General features: G+C 41.9%; 2 protein-coding genes across 6 annotated transcripts in view; one reads left to right on the plus strand and one right to left on the minus strand.

The window, feature by feature from the left end:
• usp22 (ubiquitin specific peptidase 22) overlaps positions 1–3,657 on the plus strand; it is a 67,545-nt gene extending 63,888 nt beyond the window's left edge. For all 5 annotated transcript variants that reach the window (XM_088613263.1, XM_088613264.1, XM_088613266.1 and 2 more), the window contains 2 exons: positions 1,723–1,872; positions 2,259–3,657. In XM_088613263.1, the coding sequence (XP_088469389.1) occupies positions 1,723–1,872; positions 2,259–2,301 (193 nt within the window). In that variant the 3' untranslated portion in view covers positions 2,302–3,657. The remainder of the gene's footprint in view (positions 1–1,722; positions 1,873–2,258) is intronic.
• A 4,829-nt stretch (positions 3,658–8,486) lies between these two features.
• Positions 8,487–15,646, minus strand: tnfrsf13b (TNF receptor superfamily member 13B). The gene is made up of 5 exons (XM_088613268.1): positions 15,524–15,646; positions 13,230–13,353; positions 11,208–11,324; positions 9,631–9,858; positions 8,487–9,221 (listed from the first exon to the last, which is right to left on the minus strand). The coding sequence occupies exons 2-5, from the start codon at positions 13,339–13,341 to the stop codon at positions 8,938–8,940; spliced, it is 741 nt and encodes a 246-aa protein (XP_088469394.1). The 5' UTR covers positions 13,342–13,353; positions 15,524–15,646; the 3' UTR covers positions 8,487–8,937.
• Between the last annotated feature and the right edge of the window lie 4,983 nt (positions 15,647–20,629).

A 20,629-nucleotide genomic window follows, 5' to 3' on the forward strand; every position in this document is an offset into this window, starting at 1 on the left:
CACTGAAACTCAGCAGGTGTGAGCCTGGTCAGTACCTGGATGGGAGACCTCCTGGGGAAAACTAAGGCCGCTGCTAGAAGTGGTCATAGTGGGGCCAGTAGGGGGCGCTCACCCTGCAGTCTTTGTGTGTCCTAATGCCCAATTCAGTGATGGCAACACTATACTTTAAAAAAGCGCCGTTCTTTGGATGAGAAGTAAAACCGAGGTCCTGACTGTCTCTGGTCATTAAAAATCCCAGGGTGTTTCTCGAAAACAGTAGAGTAGGGGTGTTACCCCAGCTTCCTGGCCAAATTTCCCGTTGGCCTTTACAAATCATGGCCTCCTCATAATCCCCATCTCTGAGCTGGCTTCATCACTCTGATAGCTGGTGTGTGGTGAGTGTACTGGTGGACTATGGCTGCCGTCACATCATCCAGGTGGGGCTGCAGATTGGTGGTGGTGGAGGGCAGTCCCCGTTACCTGTGGAGTGTCCAGAAAAGTGCGATATACGTGTAAAAAATTAGTATTATTATTATACTCCATTAGAATCTGAACTATGATATCTTAAATAATGTTGGTATTTAAATTAAATAATGGTAAACAAATCCCATGCTCAATCATGAGAGCTTAGCTAAATGGAAATTTAGTGAAGACACCATTACAGCTAATTGCATTTAAAAAGGGGTGTTTTGTTTTAAAAATACTAGAAATGAAAACACTTCAAATTAATTATACTATGCAATGAATGTGTGTAGTATTTCAAAAACGTATGATATACTGTATATGCCCAACTTAAAGAACATGTCAAGAAAATCTGTGCAACAGTCGTGAATGACTTTGATACCTCTGGCCCACGCAGTGCATTTATTTAAACAAATTTCATTTGATTTGTGAATTACACCTTGCTGTTGTGATCTGCATTTAATTTGTTCTGGAACATAATATATCTCTCATTAAATTGCAAACTTACTTTCACATCAGTTTCAGGTCACATTAATGTGTACACCTTAACGTCGTATCGGTCCAGACTCTCCAACAGACAATTCGATTTTGTTTCTTTTCTTTTTGGTATCGGTAGTCACAGATTAGCCTCCCTCTCAACACATTTTTGGCAGCCTCGGTGTCAGATAAAAGGGCTCCTGCGAGCTGTTTCTATTTATGAACTCTGGATAGACCTTTAATTCAGGTTGGTGTTCTTCCCAGCTCGCAGTGCTATGTGGAATGCATTTAAATCAAGAGGTGGGTGTGGCAGGCTGCAGAGGGATTAAAAAATGGATACGCTGCAGAACACAATGCAGCTTGGCTGCCGTGAATGTTTTCTGGGGGTAGCTTTGTGGATTTGGGCATGCCAAGTCATCATCATTTTGTGACCAGCGTGTGCAGTGTCTCGTAGACTTCATTTTTAATGTTATTTTTTTCCCCATCTTAAGTCGTTTTATGGATTTTGCTTCCCAGCAGTCTGTGCGGGGTTTTCAGGTTTTCTTTGTGTTCCTTCATGTCTCCGACATGTGGATTTCGGATTCTAACCTCCCCCCTCGTATCCAAAGGTTTTATTCCTTAAGCTCTTTCTCAACATCCAGTGAGGGCTGTATAGATTGATTTGCCAACAACACAGTACAAGGCACCATGCGCAGATTGTAATTGTAGCTGCCATTAATCTCTCGGCCTAGATCTCTTGAATCTAGCAGAAATGAAATATCCAGTACATGCCTGCGGATAATAAAGGCAGCTGGTCTTTTTCAGGTATTCCTTGTTTGCAGTGGTCAATCATCAGGGAACACTGGAGAGCGGGCACTATACCAGCTTCATCCGGCAGCACAAGGACCAGTGGTTTAAATGTGACGATGCAATCATCACCAAGGCCAGCATCAAGGATGTGCTAGATAGTGAAGGGTACGTCCCCTGCTCGTTGTGTCATACTGCTAACCCTTGAACATGCTTGTAGCCTGCTGAGGTGCCTTTTCCATTCTCGGAAAGGTCTTGTTTTAATTGAATCGGAGCGCTGTGAGGGCAGGGATCAGCAACACTCCGGTTCTTAACGAGCTGTCTGAAGTGCTCTTGGTTAGGATCTAATCACCAATAATCCTTCCATTAGTCGAGCAATGCTTCATTTTCCCAAGTAATTGCCTATGCACAGAGTGTTTACTATCGATGTAGCTCATTAAAAACGCACTCCCAATATTTACACTGAAAGTCTGTGAAAGCAGAGCTCGAATGTTTCCTTGCCCTGCCGGAACTTTTATCCTGTTTCTTTTTTTTTTTTCTTCTCCCCCTCCCAGGTATCTCTTATTTTATCACAAACAGTTCCTCGAGTACGAGTAGCCTTATCTGAGCAAGCGAAAGCCTTCAAAGTGACACACAAACCTACCTGAATCTCTTGTTAAAAGAAAAAAAAAACAAAAAGCAAAACTTTTCTGAAGTCAGCACTGAGCTACCAGTATCTACTTGACACCGAGCGTTGGTCGGAGGAGTGAGGGGATCGGGACCGCTGGAGCCTGGAGGAGAACCTCACGGGCCAGAACAAGGCTCTTGCCATTTTGCACGAGGAGATGAAACAGTAACCCTCACTTTCACTCACCCGTTCCTCTGTGGGCAGACCGACGGGGACGGACAGACAGATGGGACAGTGGGCACATCTCATGAGCTTTTTAGTTTGTTTTTGTTGTTTGTTTTTTTTTCCATTGGTGCTCCAGCTCCAAACTGACCAAGCATTTAAGAGTTATAATGAAAAAAACAAACAAACATTTTTTTATGCATCTGGGTCTGAATGCAGAAAAGGAATGGTATTAAGACTTTGCAAGAACTTTTTTTTATTATTATTTGTGAATTTAGTTACTAAATACTGTATGAAACTAGTATACATCTATTTTTTAAAAGAAATTACACTTTGGAAGCCGGAAATGCAGTACTGAGACAGGTTTTCAAAATAACTCGCACGAGTTGTGCCGAAAGGACTGCTGTTTGACAAAGCTTGACAGATTTTTTTCTGTTGAGGGCCCTGATTTGTTTTATTATTTTTTTTAATTATTATTTCCTTTGGTGAGGGCAGGGAATATATATTTTTTCAAAAAAAAAAAAAGAATCAATTCCTGTTGACTTCTTTCCACCCCCCTCCCCCCAACCCCCCTCAATATTTGCAGTGAGCTCCATTCAGAAATGTGCTGTTGTGGTACAAAACTGTCCTGGCCGTTGTTTTAATCGTGAGAAGTTGTTTTTGGTATCAAGGTGGAATTAGCTCACTTGATTGTGAAAAGAAAAAAAAAACCAAAAGTCTGTGTTAATGTTTCAGATGCACCATTTATTATCATTTTTACTCTAGTGGAAAGAAGGATGCTCTTACATACTATATGTTGCATCCCAGCTTAATCGATCAGTATTAATCTTGGCAATGTGTTGCTGATCCCAAAAGTATCTGTGTTGCATAAGCAGTACAAAATGCAATGCTGTACTGAATCAGTACTTGTCTACCAAGCATGCAGTTTAAACTGGATAAAAGAGCAGAGGAAGGCTGTGTGTGTGTTTTTTTAACAGTGAAATATCACCAATGTGTGTAAAAGTCCTCTACCCATATTGCTAGTGAGCCCCAAGGGTCATTAAATAGTTAATTGTCCCACACTGTTGACGACTTTTGGAGCCTTCTGGTGTTACGTCTTATAAAATATATATACATCTCCTCGAGTCTGCTGCAGGTATTTATTTTTCTTAAGCTGGGAAACAGATTGTGAATGGTAGAACCAAGCTTGCGATGCGCAGTGGTCAGGAAAGGCCACCGACAGACTTATCAGGGACCTGGCTAAATCGTTAAAGTAAAAAAAACAAAATCCCTGTTTGTTTCAGCAATTAAAAAAGGCAAATGTCTTTTGATTGCATTTCATCCCTCTGTTTCGCGATCCTCGTTGTTTATTTCTTTGATGGCTTCAGCGCGGTTTTTTTTCCCTTGGCTGTGCAGAACACCATCACAAAGGGTGTGAGAACTCTCCAGAGACATGAACTGGGTGTAAAGATCACTTTATTGAAACCAGAAACTGCAGCCCACCTTAAGAGGTTAAAATTTCAAGGCCTTACCTCACTAACATAGCATCTACAGTAATGTGAGATTGTGTTCTTGTGTACCTTGTCATACTCTGATTTCTCTGGGGGTAGTTTATAAATATGAAAGTGAACTTCAGTCTGTGAAGAGCTCCACAAGAAACAATTTTCTGTCTGCTGAGGTTGCTTATGCTTGTTGGTAAAGATATTTAGCAGTTCTTGGAAATGTGTGCTTTTACAGTAAGGTTTTACAAAAACCTGGACAAGTAACATAGACATTTACATTTACAAGATGTAAAAGGTGTAACATATTTACACACTGTTTATGCCTTTTACACCAGGTGCTTGGTAAGTATTACATCTTTTGAACCTTGCACACTCTCTGTTTGCGCTGCGGTTTAGGAGATACTGTTTGATCAGGGTGGGCTCTATTGATCACATTTCTCCTGGAATACCATGACTTTCACAGGTTTGGCAAGGTGCGGTATGTCCTGTAGAGCTATAGCCCAAGATGATTTCGAAGAGAACATCTGGGCTGAATTGTCCTTGCTGTTTTTTGGTTTGCGAACATCTGGCAGCAGACGTCATAGACTGGAGGACACCTGCTCATCATCTGGCCTCTCTAGTCACAGTCCTTTACATATGCATCTCACTGTCGGCTGATTTTCTCATATAGCGGGCTTCATACTGTCAGTGGGGGAACAACACATGAGAATGTCCCCTTGTCTTTTTTTTTATTTTGTGGTTCCCTCTAAGCAAGGTCCTGATTCATAAAAACCCAGGATTTTGGCCATTTCCTATAGTGGCATTCTAATGCGTGCTCAGAAGATCCTTGACTTGCTTTCTTGTCGATTCGGGAAGAGTAAACTCTCCTGGATTGTTTTGCCCCAAATCAGTTGGAGAGCTCAAGTATGAATTTCAACCACGGCTTCAGTGCAGGAAAATTTGCATGGTTGGACATCCCCACCCGCGGAACTGTGTGTTGTTGTTGTTCATAAAGTATTAATAAGAAGACCAAATTCAACTGAATCAACTTAGACAGATGGTCTCGCAGGGGGATCTGTACACTAGGGCTGGCTGTGATGTCATTTGAAGGTAAGCCATGTTGACAATATGATTCCATTCTGTTGTGGGACTTTCATACACTTGCCTCTTGCTGTTTATTTGACCCTGCTGCTTACAGAATTAAGGATAAGATTAAACAAGCACCAGCAGTAAAATGGAATGGAAGTGTCTACGGAGTTGTCTAACGGTGTTTATGCAGCTCAGCCTATGCGTTTTCCTCTTTTTCTTGGCATTTGGGTGGTAGAAACAGCAGGGAGAAAGAGAAAAAAATTTCGATTGGGAACCCATAATAGCAGAAGGTCTTTTACAATTCCTAGTGGTGAACCCAAAGTACTTTTGAGGAAAGTAAGATTTCAATCCCCTGGTAGAACAGGAGATAATAGAATTCTGATGACAAATGGTCTGTTTTGTAGGAAAGGGTGGTAATTGCTTGGAACGAATGTATGCCATAGTTTTCTGCTGGCCCTTTTCTGTATCAAATAACTTGACCACTCGCAAAACCCATCACCTGAAATAAAAATAATAGTTTTTATTTTATATAGAGCCTTTAAAAGTAGCTTCAGGAAAAGTAAAGCACATTCACTAAGACAGGAAATGCAATCGGCACAAATAAAAAGAAGGAGTTTGGATGTGCTTGAACATAAAGGGTGCAGACAGACACCGATTAAATAAAAGCCTTTTGGAAGAGGTTTTGGGTGGGTTTGAATGTGCTCAGGATAGGTGACTGGTTCTGGGGGATAGAATTCCAGAGCTTTGTGGAGTAGCGAGAGGAGGTGGCCTTGTCGCCCAGAGATCGTAAACGAGCTTGGCGGATAAACAGGAGGCCAGAATCAGATATAGATATCTCCAAACTCTACACATCACTTCAGAAAAACAAGCACTTTTAGTGACTGAGTTTTGGTATCGTCTGCAGTGGTTGCAATTGTGTTGTTCTAGTTGGTAAAATACCAAGCTGTGTAAGTGAGTGCAATTGTAATGAATAATTATGTAACACAAACTTCACAGGTTTTCAGAAATGTAGTCTTGCAGGTAAGATTATGCATATGTTAGGTGGCGAGTGCAGCGAGGAGCCTGTCTGATACAGAGTGACGTGATGCTCTGTTTTTTTTTCTTCCCTCATGTGGATTTCTAAGTGGCTCAGCCAGTTCCAAGCTGGGGATGCAAACACTAGAGGCATCACTTCAGGACAGTTAACACGGCAACAGCAATGAGTAGCACTTTGATTTGAATTTTTATTGATCAAAAAGCAGCACATTGTGTTCATTTCAAGCATTCAGTCATTGACACCCCATCCCCAGTCCCACAAAACTGTTGACAGAGCCATCAACGTTTCAACATCAGTCTTTCCCGGCGGCCTCTGGTTTAACTTTGTCACCCCCAGCACGTTTACCCCCGAATCTTTTTTTTTCCCATTAGTATTGATGATTTGGCCTTTGCTTTTCATTGCAGATGAAAATTGGAATATTGAAATGACTTGAGCCCAAGGAAGGGAACTACATAAAAAAACTCTTTCTGGCCTGTTGGAAGCTTTGTGTGTTTTGTTTATTACAGCAAACCAATGGACAAACAAGTGTTCGAGCACAAGAAAGGAAAAACAATTGTCACCCCTCACGTTACGCTGGACACCCCTGTACTAAGGTGCATATCCATCTGGGTGACGGTTGAGCAGTTTATGTGTTCTTAAACACTCTATCTTCAAGGTTCCCAGGTGAAAGGGAGTTTCTTTTATGTATGTGGTGCATTTAATACCTCATACTGGTGAGAAGGTACAGTATGTACAGTCCCAGAATGTGGATGTGAGACTCACACCCGAGTTTCTCTTAATCGGGTGCTGTGTTTCATGTTTTCGCGTTGCAGTTTTTTCTTGAGCCTCTTTGCTCCGTTGAAAACCTGTGAGGAGAGATTCTGTGTTAACCCCTGTGCCTGCTGGGTCAGTCTCCAGTTGGATACTAATCTTGATGGATAAAGCGATTCTTGCACTGCACCAGTGTCTGCTGCTCACACATGGAGAGTTATTTTCTCCCTACTTTGGGGAGAAACTCCAATCTTGCTAATGACCTTTTTCAGATGATGCATATTGCTACTTCTGCCCAACATTTTTCTGTGCTTCAGCTTTGCCTAGTTACATTTTAAGCTGTTATTGCAGGCAATACTAAACTCCCAGCCCTCTCCCTGGTCTATTTTAAAAAAAAAAAGTAAATGTTCATCTAATTTGGGACGTTGTTTTTAATTCACTGTGCTCAAGATGAACAAGCCAGTTCTGTGTTGGAATTCTAGTCACATAATAATAGTGACGGGAGCTGTTGCATCACAGAGCAGGAGCCTGAGTTAGACTGCGGTGTGTCCACTGTGAGGGGGCATTGGATTGGAAGAATACTGACTGTTCTTGAGAGCAGCACTTTACAGCGAGTGCCTGTTTGTGGTAATCATGGAGAAAAGGGTCATAAATAGCCCAGAAACACACTGTGACTTAAAGTGCATTTCACATGAACACATTTTCATTAACATCACTGAAAACTGTTCAGTTCTGCAAAAGTGCTAGTAATAGATTCAACATTGCTTACGGTGCAACACGGTGACCTAATCTTAATCCCGTCTGAATCTTTTGCCCAGATATAATGTGAAATAAACAGCACAGATTTTTCAATCGCTGGGACTGGGATACAATAGAAGAAATTAGCATTTTTTTGTGCTTCATCTTTGTGACTCCTGTATTGTGGTCAAAGCAGTGATAGTCATGTCCAGTCCTACAAAGCCCCATTGTTTCCCTGTACCCAAGATCTCGGTGCCTAAATTTAAATTATTTAATTTATTATCTTAATTAACAGCCAGCAGCCATATCACCCTGCAACTCACAACTGGCAACCCACTGAAGCTAAGCAGGTGTGAGCCTGGTCAGTACCTGGATGGGAGACCTCCTGGGAAAAACTAAGGTTGCTGCTGGAAGAGGTGTTAGTGGGGCCAGCAGGGGGTGCTCACCCTGTGGTCCATGTGGGTCCTAATGCCCCAGTATAGTGATGGGGACACTATACTGTAAATAGGCGCCGTCCTTCGGATGAGACGTTAAACCGAGGTCCTGACTCTCTGTGGTCATTAAAAATCCCAGGGCGCTTCTCGAAAAGAGTAGGGGTGTAACCCCGGTGTCCTGGCCAAATTTCCAATTGGCCCTTACCAATCATGGCCTCCTAATAATCCCCTTCTATGAATTGGCTACATTACTCTGCTCTCCTCCCCACTGATAGCTGATGTGTGGTGAGCGTTCTGGCGCACTATGGCTGCCGTCGCATCATCCAGGTGGATGCTGCACATTGGTGGTGGTGGAGGGGAGTCCCCATTACCTGTAAAGCGCTTTGAGTGGAGTGTCCAGAAAAGCGCTATATAAGTGTAAGCAATTATTATTATTATTATAACAGCTCTGTTACTCTTGGAGATAATTGGGTTAAATTAGTAGATTGGTTGTGATCTATTATATATCTAATATATATCAGAGGTGGAACATGCTTAGCTCTGCAGTGATAAAAAGCAGCCTTTAAAACTCTTCTATATATTCTTTAAACCCCAGCCTACCCTGAATGCAAATACTCCTAAATTGTTTTATTTTGTGATTGTACAATCACACCAATACCGGAAACACTCCCAAGCACAAGGTCTCGCCATTATTAGGATTTCGATCTTGTGTGCTCGCTTGTTTCCACTCGCTCTTGAACGCATGAGCTGCATGACTTCATGGTGTCCGGTGGAGTTCCAGTGCCCCTCCAGGATTCGTCCTGCTCGATTCCTGAAAGCACTATCAAGCCACTGTCCTACTGCTGTTGTTGAAACCATAGCTCAGGTCGTCTCATTTTCCCATGGCACTCTGCTCCCCTAATGCTGGGCTGCAATTTCAAATGAAGAGGTGGTCTGGGAAGGGGAACAAATGATTTTGATGGTCCGGTCCTTGTCTAAGGTGCTGGGGGGGATGGAGGTGGCCGTGGTTGGGCTTGTGGTAGGCGCCGCCTGCTGAAAGACGAGGGGGGTCTCCGTCTGTTTCCCCTCTATTCTTCCAGCCATTCTCAGCTCTGGAAAGCAGTAGATGCAGGTCTCGGTAGGCCGGGGTTTCCCCTTGGCTACAGAAGACTCCTTCGGCAAGACGGTTTCCACCAACGGATCTGCAATGCACAACGGAGTCCGGTCACCCGCGGGGGGTCGGAATATGGTCCGGAATGGGGGACCAGCTCTCTCGTGCGCAAATCACGCTTGATCGGATCCAGTAAGCCCCCATCATGGCTCTGATTGGCCACCCTGTTCGCATCCGTGGCCATTACAAGGCCGGGCTGCTCTGTCCTCATTGCTTTATTCATTAATCTTAGCCCCATACGGCACATCTGAGCTTCAATCAATTTCTAGGGCAAAAAGGAACTAGCAGGGGGTTGCTTGCAATACCTGAGCACTTTAAACTAACAGAGGGTTCAGCTGAAATATAAACCAGCCTATCAATATTGTTAAAGTACTCAATAGAATACTTTAGGACCAAGTGCAGCGTTTTGCCGTATTTTGCCGGAAGTGGAAAAAACGGACCTTTGGATGACCCGTCGGCGTACTCGTTCGGCTCCTGGCTCCGGAAGGACGCCGTCTTGGTCTCGGCGCCCCGGCACCTCTTGAGCAGGATGAGCAGGGCGATGGACAGGGAGCAGATGAGCGCCGCCAGGCAGCAGCCCAGCAGGCTGTAGATCACCACGGTGTGGTAGTCCTGCAGCCTGTCCATCTGCGGCCTCTTCGTGGGGCTCAGGGCCGGCTGCCTTTCCACTAAAAACATGCGACGGGGGGGGAATAAAACTGTCGGCCGGTTTGTTTTAAATCCCTTTTGAATTAACTGTTACCTACGCCCCCGGAAGGAGTTTATACGAGACCATTTCAGAAGACTTTTTTTTCCCCACTCAAGGTCCCAGGTAGCGACCAAGTCCAGTCGTTGCATTTGCTGTACAGATTTAATGCTGCTCGACTTCACGAGCTTTTTAGGTATTGCGTTATAAACTGTTTTTTAAAAGCATCTTGGGTTGGATTATATCAGACGTGACCGCTGATCTGCACTAATCACACTAATGTAAATATTGGCCTTTAGGATTAGAAATTTAGAAATATCTGCTTTAGGATTACACATTGCTGGAACAACATGCTGCAAAGGAGCTTTCAGCATTTTAAAATTTACTATGCAGAATCCGTACGCCTTCCTGTGCTTATGAAAGAGTTACAATAAAATCCATTCAGACGTGCGCTTGTGTTAAGCATCACATGCAGCAGATTTCATAGTGTAGACTGATGCTTATCGGTCTTTGAGGCTGCGGTGCAGTTTGGAGAGGGCTTCAAGAGCAGGAGAGAGTGACCGGTCTCTGTGTAAAGCGAGACTGTTAAAGAGATGCAATTCCTGGGGACATTCAACAGCTTTTCTGTGACTCCATGCGTGGGCTGTGTGGCCGAGATCTCAAGAGAGGCAGAGATGAAAAAGCCCATTGCAACCACGCCATCGTATATCAATGCTCAAATGTGCTGGTTAATATTTTCCATGACATGTTGCCTTCCTATTTGGACAAAGTCCCACATTGGGTAACATTTATGTTAAGGAACAAGTAATGGGTTTACTCCCTGCTGAAAAAAAAGAAGAAAGAAAACACAACATTTTGGGCATGGAGCCTTCTTCAGGTATGAGAAAGACAGGGCAGTAGCGTAGTCGTAGTAGTAGTAGACTGCCCTGTCTTTCTCACACCTGAAGAAGGCTCCACGGCAGAAATGTTGTGTTTTCTTTCTTCTTTTCTCAGCATGGAGTAAACTTATTACTTGTTCCTTTGCAGCCTACGTATGCTGACACAGCTACCCACCCGAAAATTGATGCCAGTGAGAGGAACGACAAAGTCTTAAAATCCCAGGAGCTGTTTTTGTTAGTTGTCCAAATGCTATAGGTGAAAATGTTTACTTAGAAAAAGAAAATGAGGTTTACAGTACACTTCCACTTTCCCCTTTTGCGAGCGGCACATTTTTGTTTAGTGTGGGAATATAAGCACCAGTCCACGTTCAAGCCCCTCGACACACAGGTGCTTTCCTGCTGAACCCGCGGTAAGAGGGAGCAGTGGGGATTCCCTCAGAAAGGGGGGACTTACTTCGACACGTCTCGGGGCACTGTGGCGCAGGTCCGCCGCACACTTCGGAACACGACATGCAGTTCTTTATGAGCTCGTCGTAGTACGTCCCTGGAGTGGCTTCGCACTTCAGAGCCGCTGGTGGAGGAAGAAACATGGCAGAAAAAGGATTTAGCTGGATCGGGGGGGAGGGGATTTGGAAGTGAGTTGACCCAGCTGTGCAGGTAAGAACCGATCCAAACCTTTCGCTCGCAGCTTGCTCTCCCAAGCTCTTGAACCTCTGTCTCTGTGGCTTGCGTGTTTTGCAAATGACCGAGGGGGCACATTCCGCAACGGCTTTTCATAAGGCCCTCTGTATAGACTTGCACTGGGGAGCCAGAAATACTGCCAAGGCCGGGCACTGATTTAGGAAGGGGTGGGTTTGGAGTGGGCATGGCTCTCTGGGGCCACAGGGGACTGTCGTATCGTTCCCGATTCCGTCGGGGAATGGAGAACTGGCGTGAAATGCCAGGGGGGCTCCAGTCCAACCTGACGCACATGTCTGTGGGGGGTTAGAAGGCACGCTAACCTGGTGCTCGGTACTTTATAAATCCACGTGACCAGGGAGAGCACTCTGCACAGGGGTGTAGAGGCAGAGGCTGGAATCGCACCTCTGAGCCCAGAGCTGCGAGGGGAGCAGAGCTAAGTGTCCTGCCCGCCGAGATATTCGCTACCGATATCGTTAACACTTGTCAGCAAAATCCGGTGATTCTACAGGGTCACAGTCTGGCCTCCGCTGAGCCCAGTCGTCCACTCCAGCCCACTTAAATGGTTTTTTGTGTTTTATCTCGGGGGTGGAATGAGTCGGCACCTTCATCCATAGAGGATAAAATCCATATTATATCTTCTTAGACGTTGGATTGAGTAGAAGCAGCCTTCATCATTTTCTGCTGATATGCCTATTAAGATATAGGTCTGCATGTCATTCATCCCTTCGTTTTCCCACCACTTTTTCCAACTCAGGGTCGCGGGGAAGCCAGAGCCTATCCTGGCAAGCAATGGGCACAAGGCATGGTACACCGTCCCTGGATGGGACAGCCCATCGCAGGGCAGACACAAACACAGAAAGAGCACACAAACTGCACACAGATGCCACTGCTGGTACAGATCTGAATCCAGAGCTGCAGGCCTGTGGGGCAGCAGTGCTAATCACTGGACCACCATGCTGCCCCCTGTGTAAATCAATTGAAAGCAAATTCTCATTTACAGTGATAACCAGTGGACCCATCTATATAGCAGGGAATTTACTGCAGCAAAGAGAGTGTAGTAGCTTCGTCAAGGATACCAAAATAACATCTCACTCAGGAGATTCCTCCTGGTCCACAGTCACTAACAATGCAGCTGCTTTCAAAGTAATGGAGAATAACAATGCAACAAGAGAGATGCCTGGGAGAAGCAACCGAAAAGGAAACTTGTAACATGTAAGGACAAGAGCGATTTGGTGTACAGGTCTTAAATGTGCCCTCTAACAATTCGGAAGACCGGAGAGGCATTGATAAGATTGCGGTCCACTGGCGCCCTCTAGTGTTTACCCCCAGACTCGCTTTGCTCTGGCAGAAAACGTGACGTGGAGAACATTTCAGCAGTATATCTGCTAAACCGCCAAGACTGTTTAAATCGAGGAACAGATATTCTAGCTTAAAATGTAGCATTTGGTACAGTAATGTAGTGACATATTATATTGCGTTTATAAGGAAACGTCATTTCTTAGTTCCAGGCACAGGGCATCGTAACAGCCAGAGAGAGGCAACTGTGAGCCTGGAAGTGTGATAAATAATTTTTTTGGAAAGTTCTGTTAATCTTCCAGGTCCGCAGTACAAGCTAAAACACCCACTTCAGTTTTTCATGGAACTTTAGTAAGCCATTTCCAGTGTAGAACACTCTGAGCACATGCTTGAATTATTTAAGCCTCTGCGTCCGTATTTCAGAAGCTTTTGTGTTTTAAAGGCGATCTTGCACTCATAGTAGACAGGGAGATCTCCCAGAGACAGGGACAACACTAACCACAGATAGGGACACATTTCTCGGGCTGGGGCTGACCCCGACACATGTTCTTGCAAGGCATACATTTTCGGACAAGCCTGTCCATGTACTCTCTGTCAGGGCAGCGTCTCATATTGCCTGGTCTCTGGAAAACAACAACAACAACAAATATTCATTAGTCATTCTAGTTAACATAACAACACCTAGTTTATTCTGCTGATTAAAAAGGCTCGTGCCAGATATGGGAACTACGTTTGGATGTTTGGATTCCTAGCCTAGTATCACGGCCTTGATCAATCAGAATACAATACCATGTTTCTGTCTAGCATGTGCGCAAGAGACAGCTACTTTGAGACAGATTTGATCTATGAGTAACTGTAATTGAGATCTTTTGAAGCGCATTTTAAAACTCACGTAGGACTAACGCATAATACGTTATGCAAAAGATAGTCTTCCAATGCTTACCTTTTTATTCTGAGACAAATTCATTTTCTGAGTAGGGTATAAAAGTTTTAATGTGGATGATTACACATTTCAGTTTATAGCAGGACATACAGACACAACACACTCACACCAGGGCCATTTTTCCCAGGAGCCAATTAGTCTGCCAGTATGAGATCACTTTATTGGCCATATACAATTTCTTGTATTAGGAATTTCTTTTCACATACCCCAGCTTGCTCTCCATGAGACACAGAGGCAGGGAGAGAGAAGCTTGGGGTCAGAGCGCAGGGTCAGCCATTTATACGGCGCCCCTGGAGCAGTTGGGGTTAAGAGCCTTGCCCAGTAGGATTCCTCTGCCGGCCGCGGGATCAGCACGAACCAGCAACCTTTCACCCACAGGCGCAGATCCTTAGCCACAGAGCTACCGCCCTATGTCCTATGTCTTTGGACTGTGGGTGGAAACTGGAGCAACTGGTGAAAACCCACATGAACACAGAAAGAACATACAAACTCCACACGGACAACACCCTAAGAACTGAACTCTGGGCTTCAGCGCTAAATTAGTTTCTTATTGAAAGCCACCTTTTAAACTTGCCCTTGAATCCTGGAATAATATTTCTTTTATACAGTTGCATAAATGTACCAATACATAGTTTACTGTGTATAAACTTAATAAAATAGTAAATGTTATTTATGATTTTATTAAGTGTAATTTAGATCACATGCTAAGCAAATTTGCTTATTTTGCAATAATATGTCTTGTAAGATTCATTAAAAAAATGAGCTGCAATTTCTATTTTTTTCATTACTATCACATTTAAAAGTCAAAACTGAATTTACTTTAGAATAGTCTTATAAAGTTCTTAGAAAAAGGATGGAGAAAATGGAAATACAGTGGATTAAAGACAGAAATGTACAATTTTACTGATTTTTACAAATTTCCTTTTTAAAAGCTGAAGGACTGCAGCCCAAAATGTACTGAATGATTTTTACCTTGGATACAACATGTAAACCTATTTTCCAGTTACATTTTCATGTTTTTATTGTATCTACTATATATTACATATGATAATATGCTCATATTAGTGTTTCAACCAATTTAAAAAAACAGCAGTTACATATCTGTGTCAGTGTTTGTGAAGGATGGATTGCTATAAAAGATTGCCATAAATCTTTTAGCACCAGGTTTCTATTTTTCAGGTCCAAAGATGTCTTATACTATATATTACCTACTGAGAATTTTAACAATGCTTTTTTAATCTTGTTAAAATCCTGAAAAGGCGTGTGGAACCTTATCTAGTTGAGTCTTTTACTTTAGTTGATTCGGAATCAAAGCATGTGAAAATCAAGCAGAATCCTCACTGTTTTTCAGTAGCTCTGTCAATGAGAGTTACGCTGAAAACATTTATTTTGGTATTCCAAAGTCTCTCCTAAACAGCTGTTTCTAGAATCTTCCATTAATTATTTTCAACACGTGAAAACACGGAGCAGCTCCACACAGATGTCATGTAAAAAAAAACAGTCTATGTTATAATAGCTCACATATTCTGGAAGTCAATATGAAAAGGAGAAATAAATTAGTATTTAAGATTCTTATACAACATATTAATGGTTAGCATCTGTGCAATATCTTGTTGTCTTCACTGTTTAAAGACATTTCATAATCCATGAGATAGCTTTGCCACTCAGCAACACAGTACTGAACATTTCAGCTCTGTACACAAAAAAACTGCAATGGAAAATAAAGTTCTTGACCAAGAGGTTCAGCACTCTTGGGTACAACACTTTCAAAACAATGAAGAATTGATTCAAACATGATAGTAAGTATGGTATCTAGATATGTAAAACCCTAGAACTATTTAGTTACTTACCTTCAGTAATATACTGAGAGCAAACTTCAGCGGAGTGCAGTCACTATATAGTTTCTTGTACAGCAGCAGACTATCTGAGTACCAGAGAGATTTGGGTATGGTTGTATTAAACCATTTCCTGGGGTTTCCCCTTCACTAATTAAGCAGTATACAGGTTTCTTCTCTGCTGCCCCAGGAAAGCCCACAGTACTGCAACATCTGTCTCTATCTAATGTTTGTAATACCATACAGCGGAATGAATGATTTCAAGAGTCGGCTATAAGGTTTTTCATACAGGTTGAGGACTAATTTGTCTTGGTTTGCTCAGAGGATGTTTAGACCATCTGTAGCTCAAACAGCTGTCCTGAGAAAATGTGAAATACAGTATGATCAAAATTGTTTAAACAAAAATCAATGACAAATTCCCAATAAAGGATTTAAGTGGAAATCATCACCTAATATGTTCTTTGTTGAAGTGTTTTAATCACATTTTAAAATACAAGACACTAATTTGTAATTAACTTTGGCTTAGGACCATGATACATGAAAATCATATGCCACTGGTCACCAATCCTGGTCCTAGAGGGTCAGTGTGTGTTTGTGTTGTTGTTGTTGTTCTAATTCAGCCCTTAATCAGCTTAAATGGACCAATTTAACAGCTTCTCCCAGCTTCAGGTGTTGGTGCTTTCGATTGACTGGGACACTGGCAGAGAGGCACTGTGCCTCCAGGATCAGGATTAAAGATCCATGTTTTGCTCATTAATACACTTTTAACATCAGCCCTTTTCCCCAAAAAGACGGCCTTTTTCATGCACATTCCATTCATTCTCATTCATGGTACCACTCCCCATGAATTAATTATAAACAGAGACGGGTGAGTGTTTTATAGCACTGCTTTCTTTTGCGTTTGACTACAGATGAAATCAGTCAAAATGAGGTTGCATGCGGCTTTAAAAGGTCAATGTTACATGTCAATTCAGGCATGCAGGGGACTTTGCTTAATCCAAGAATCTGTTATTCTCAAAAAACACAATTGTTCTTTTTTTTTTCCTCGGCTGTTTTTTGTATTCCAAAGGCTAATGATGACTAATTACAGAAACAGCTTTAATGGGACATAAATGTTCCCATATTAAAATGGTTTGTAGAAACATTACTTCATGAACCCCGTAGACATTTGCAAGAGGAAAGGTTCGAATCAAGGGATATGAAGTAAGTTGCAAAACCAGCTCTATCTGATTTACTTTAAAGTCGATGAGCGTGAAATGAATTCCATTGTTTTAAGTAGTATAGCTCAAACAATTTGGATCATTCAATGGTTTGATATGTACTTAATATCTCACACAGCGTTAAAATAAATACTATATAATTACAAATGCAAAATGCAGTTGTGAAAGTAACTATTTACTGTGATTCCGAAAGTACTTTTTTTTTTCTGAAGTACAGTTTTGATTTTGTATTTTCATATAATTCATAGACTTACTTGAATTTAAATGGTTGCAAACAACCATTCCAGGAAGAACAGCACAGTGCAGCAAACAGAGACTTTGGCAACATTTTAAAATCTTGGTATCATAAACTGAGGTGCCGAGTGATTCTCTCTCCATCAACTTCGGAGTTTACTATACAAAAGTCTTCAGAACTCCAAGGAATTACGTGAGAAATTTAAACATTTTTTCCCTCTGGTCAGGATGCACATGAATTTATCTATTACATTGAAATTAACCAGTGTAATTTTAATTATTATACTAAAACTATAATTTCCATAGTTTTTACTGTTAAAGTAATTTTACTGTACAAGGTAAGTTGCAATTATTAAATATGTTAGTAAGAAAATTATAGTATTTCAAACTTATGGACATCATTTATTCATGCCTTGACAATGTAGAAGTTTGCATTAATCAAACACTGTGAGTTTGTGTTAAAGTTAAATGTCTCCTATACGCATTCTAAACAAGTCACAATGCTGAAATGCTAGTTTATTTTTTTAAATACAGTTTATTTTTACACTATTTTGCTAAACACAGACAGAAGGGCTTTTAGAAAAAGAAAACAGTATTCTGTCCGCAGTATACTGGTCCCATGTTCAGCTACCTGCCTTGACAACACTTTGTGATGTGATTTTGCCATCAAACACAAGAAAGAATATTCACTGCTGCCGTCGAATTCAGGCATTACAAAGGCAAAGCCTGCCTTAAATATAGTCATTCACGGAAATGCCTCAATGTGGAAAAATTAAATAGTTAATTTTAAAATTAAACAAACCGCATACTGCCATTTGACAGACAGAGGCATTTTACTCTCTTGTGATGTAAAGTCACAGTTCACTGTGGCATATTGGGTTTGGGAATTGTAACCGGTGGGAAGGTCATTTCTGGGAGTGACAGAGTGGCCATTATTTGGGAGGGTCAAAATTTAATTTAGCCTGGGCATACCTTTTACTAGAGCTTCCTTTCTCAACATGTTTTAGGGATTTATTTCAACTTGCAGCCTCTCCAATCCACATCCTTGTGCAATTCTGTGCTCCTTTCTTATTTCACTGATAATTAGCAGAATTAAGTTAGACGCATCGGAGTGCTGCTATGAATGAGAAGGACTGAATGCTGGGTTGTTTTAATTAACCTACAACATTTTGATACTTCATGAGGCCGATGCTGCACGCAGTGGGAAACAGCTGTTTTGTTAAGCTCCTTGACATGGAACTGATAAAACTGTCCGTGATTCCCTTAGAGAGGACAATATCAAACACCTCACTTGTCTTTGGGCTGAATGAAAGTCGTGCCTGAAACACAGAGCTCTCTGGGTCATTACCCCTGCCAGTAGGACTAATGGGGACTAATGATGTCTGAAACCGAAACTTTCTTTAGAAAATGTGCTTGCCATGCTTCACTAGACCTGATAAACAGTTCTTCAAGTTGATTCCTCTGGGGCAGATGACTGATCAACATGAACCCCAACTGGGAGCAACCCAGAGAGCACTTTAATAAAGCTATACTGAATGTGTTAATGTGGGCCTATGAGTCAGAGAAGTAGATATTTAGAGCTTGTCATAGGGAGTGGGCTGACCTTGGTCGTTGTTGACATTTTAGGGCAGGGGTGTCCATCCGTGGTGATGGAGGGCTGGGGTGTCTGCTTAAAACACCTGATCCTTGAAAACCTGCAGACTCGTTTTAGGGTGTAGCTACAGTAGTTGTTCTTTAGATCATTAACTTTTTTTAAAAAAAAGCTTAACTTACAACGATGTTCCTCCTTTTCTTATAATTAAGAACCCGTGAACTTTGTATAAGCACGTTTTTTTTTCGAACATCAGGGAAAAAAATATTTTTACCATATGTATTTTGTCTTGACAAATTAGTACATTCAGAACTAGTATACTGTATGGTGTATATATATATATTCCACTGTAGTAACACTTTAGCTGTCACTAACTGAAATACAATTTATACCGAAAAAATAACCCCGGCTTCCTTCATCTCACTTTCCATCTGAAAAGTTGAGAAAACAAGGAATTCATATTATTCCAATACACCCGATAGTGAGCACAGCTTCGTCTTCTGATCACACAGGTGAAGGGTCTGTTTACACTAATCATTCATTCATTGATGTCCATGTTCTAATTGTAACGGGTAGTAATAATGCTCACAAATTGTAAGTAAAAGTAGACTGTAGAAAAAAAAAATACTTCTAGATTTTGAGCTGAGCATTGATTAATATTTTAATATGGGTTTTCTGTATTTAAAAGAAACAAAATGAACGGTTTTTCTGATTGGAGCAGCAAAAATCGCGGGTGCCTTGTGTTGCAATACGTTTTCCCTATTATGGTTTTATCTAGATGAGGTGGCTAACGTATTTAACATACTGTAGATATGTGTGGGGGTGTGATAAATGTTATCTGTTTTGTTCATGCGGAATTCATTTCTGGATAAAAGACAGCACCCCCACAATATTAAAGGGAGTTAAATGCGTTGCATTAAAACATTAAAAAGCTTTACTCCCGCCAGCACATCAAAGCTAATGCAATCTGGAATAATAAAGTTGATCTTTTGATGTTTTTTATTTTTGTATGATTTACAGTTTCTTTTTGCAATCGCTTTCCCTTCTGTTGAAGTGAAGCATACATGTAAAGCACGTTGCATTTTCAATCATCATCAGAAGGGCTCATCCTGAATGTGCGTTAAAAGCCTGCAAGGAAATCGCGTGTGTTCGCGGATGGTTCTCAGTGTGTGCAACGGGCTCGCGGGAAAAAGCACGCTTTACGAAATGAGTCAGGCTTTTCAAAGGTGCGAGGTCCTGTTTTGCTCTGCAGCTGTTGGCCCTGTCAGACGGAAACCAATCGGTATTCGTCAGGCTGCTCCATCTCGGCACAAGAAACAGGAAACGGGGCGGAGAAAATAGCATTCAGAGTAACGGCACCCACCCAAGAATGGGGAAGTTGGAAGCGATTTCAGCTTTGGGTTGTTTTCACAAAATCATCTCATTATCCGCAGGGTGGAACACAAGTGGAAACTCCATTACATTACGTTATGAAAATCTAAAGATTTAAATTAGAATTGCACCTATCCATGATATTACCGCGCACGGTTTTCAGAATTTTAATACTGGAGCATTCCCTCCGGCATGGAAATTGCTAGGATCTTTGAGCAGCTTCTACAACTGGAATTATGTTAAATCAAGGAATTTAGAGATCGATTGGAACAAGCATGTTTATCCCTCACAAGAAGAATTTCCTTCATTGATCAAATTGCTTGTTTAATTTACCAAATAGTCTCATTCTTAGAACAGGTGGGTAGGTAGGATTTTTGTGCTGCTCATTGTTGTGCAAGAGATACTGATGCCACTTAATGAAATTAAAGTCACCTAGAGAGAGCTTGTAATTTAACGCACAACGGTCCAAGATCAAAAGCTCTCTGCTGTGTGCTGGAGTGCTCAAGCTGATCTGAAATGTTTTCGGTTTTCCCTTCAAAAGGATGGAACATCAACCTGGACCCAACAGACACTGGAGAATTGACGAGTCTAAAAAAACGCGTTTTAGACCTGGTCAGGGAGCAGGTATACACTTTTGTTGTTTTTTTATGGAACGACTCATCGGATCTTGGCGGTAGAATTTCTCGTCAAGAACAAGGAGACCAG

Source organism: Lepisosteus platostomus, chromosome 19, assembly GCF_059453375.1.
Source record: "Lepisosteus platostomus isolate fLepPlt1 chromosome 19, fLepPlt1.hap1, whole genome shotgun sequence".
NCBI classification, from domain to species: domain Eukaryota; kingdom Metazoa; phylum Chordata; class Actinopteri; order Semionotiformes; family Lepisosteidae; genus Lepisosteus; species Lepisosteus platostomus.

Bases quoted from the DNA above. Each gene is read 5' to 3' on its own strand.
- tnfrsf13b (XM_088613268.1), bottom strand. From the start codon at position 13,341: ATGAGACGCTGCCCTGACAGAGAGTACATGGACAGGCTTGTCCGAAAA. The intron at 11,325-13,229 runs GTTAGTGTTGTC...TTCCTCCACCAG, and splicing joins GAAATGTGTCCCTATCTGTG to CGGCTCTGAAGTGCGAAGCC. The intron at 9,222-9,630 runs GTCCGTTTTTTC...TGTGCATTGCAG, and splicing joins CGCCGACGGGTCATCCAAAG to ATCCGTTGGTGGAAACCGTC.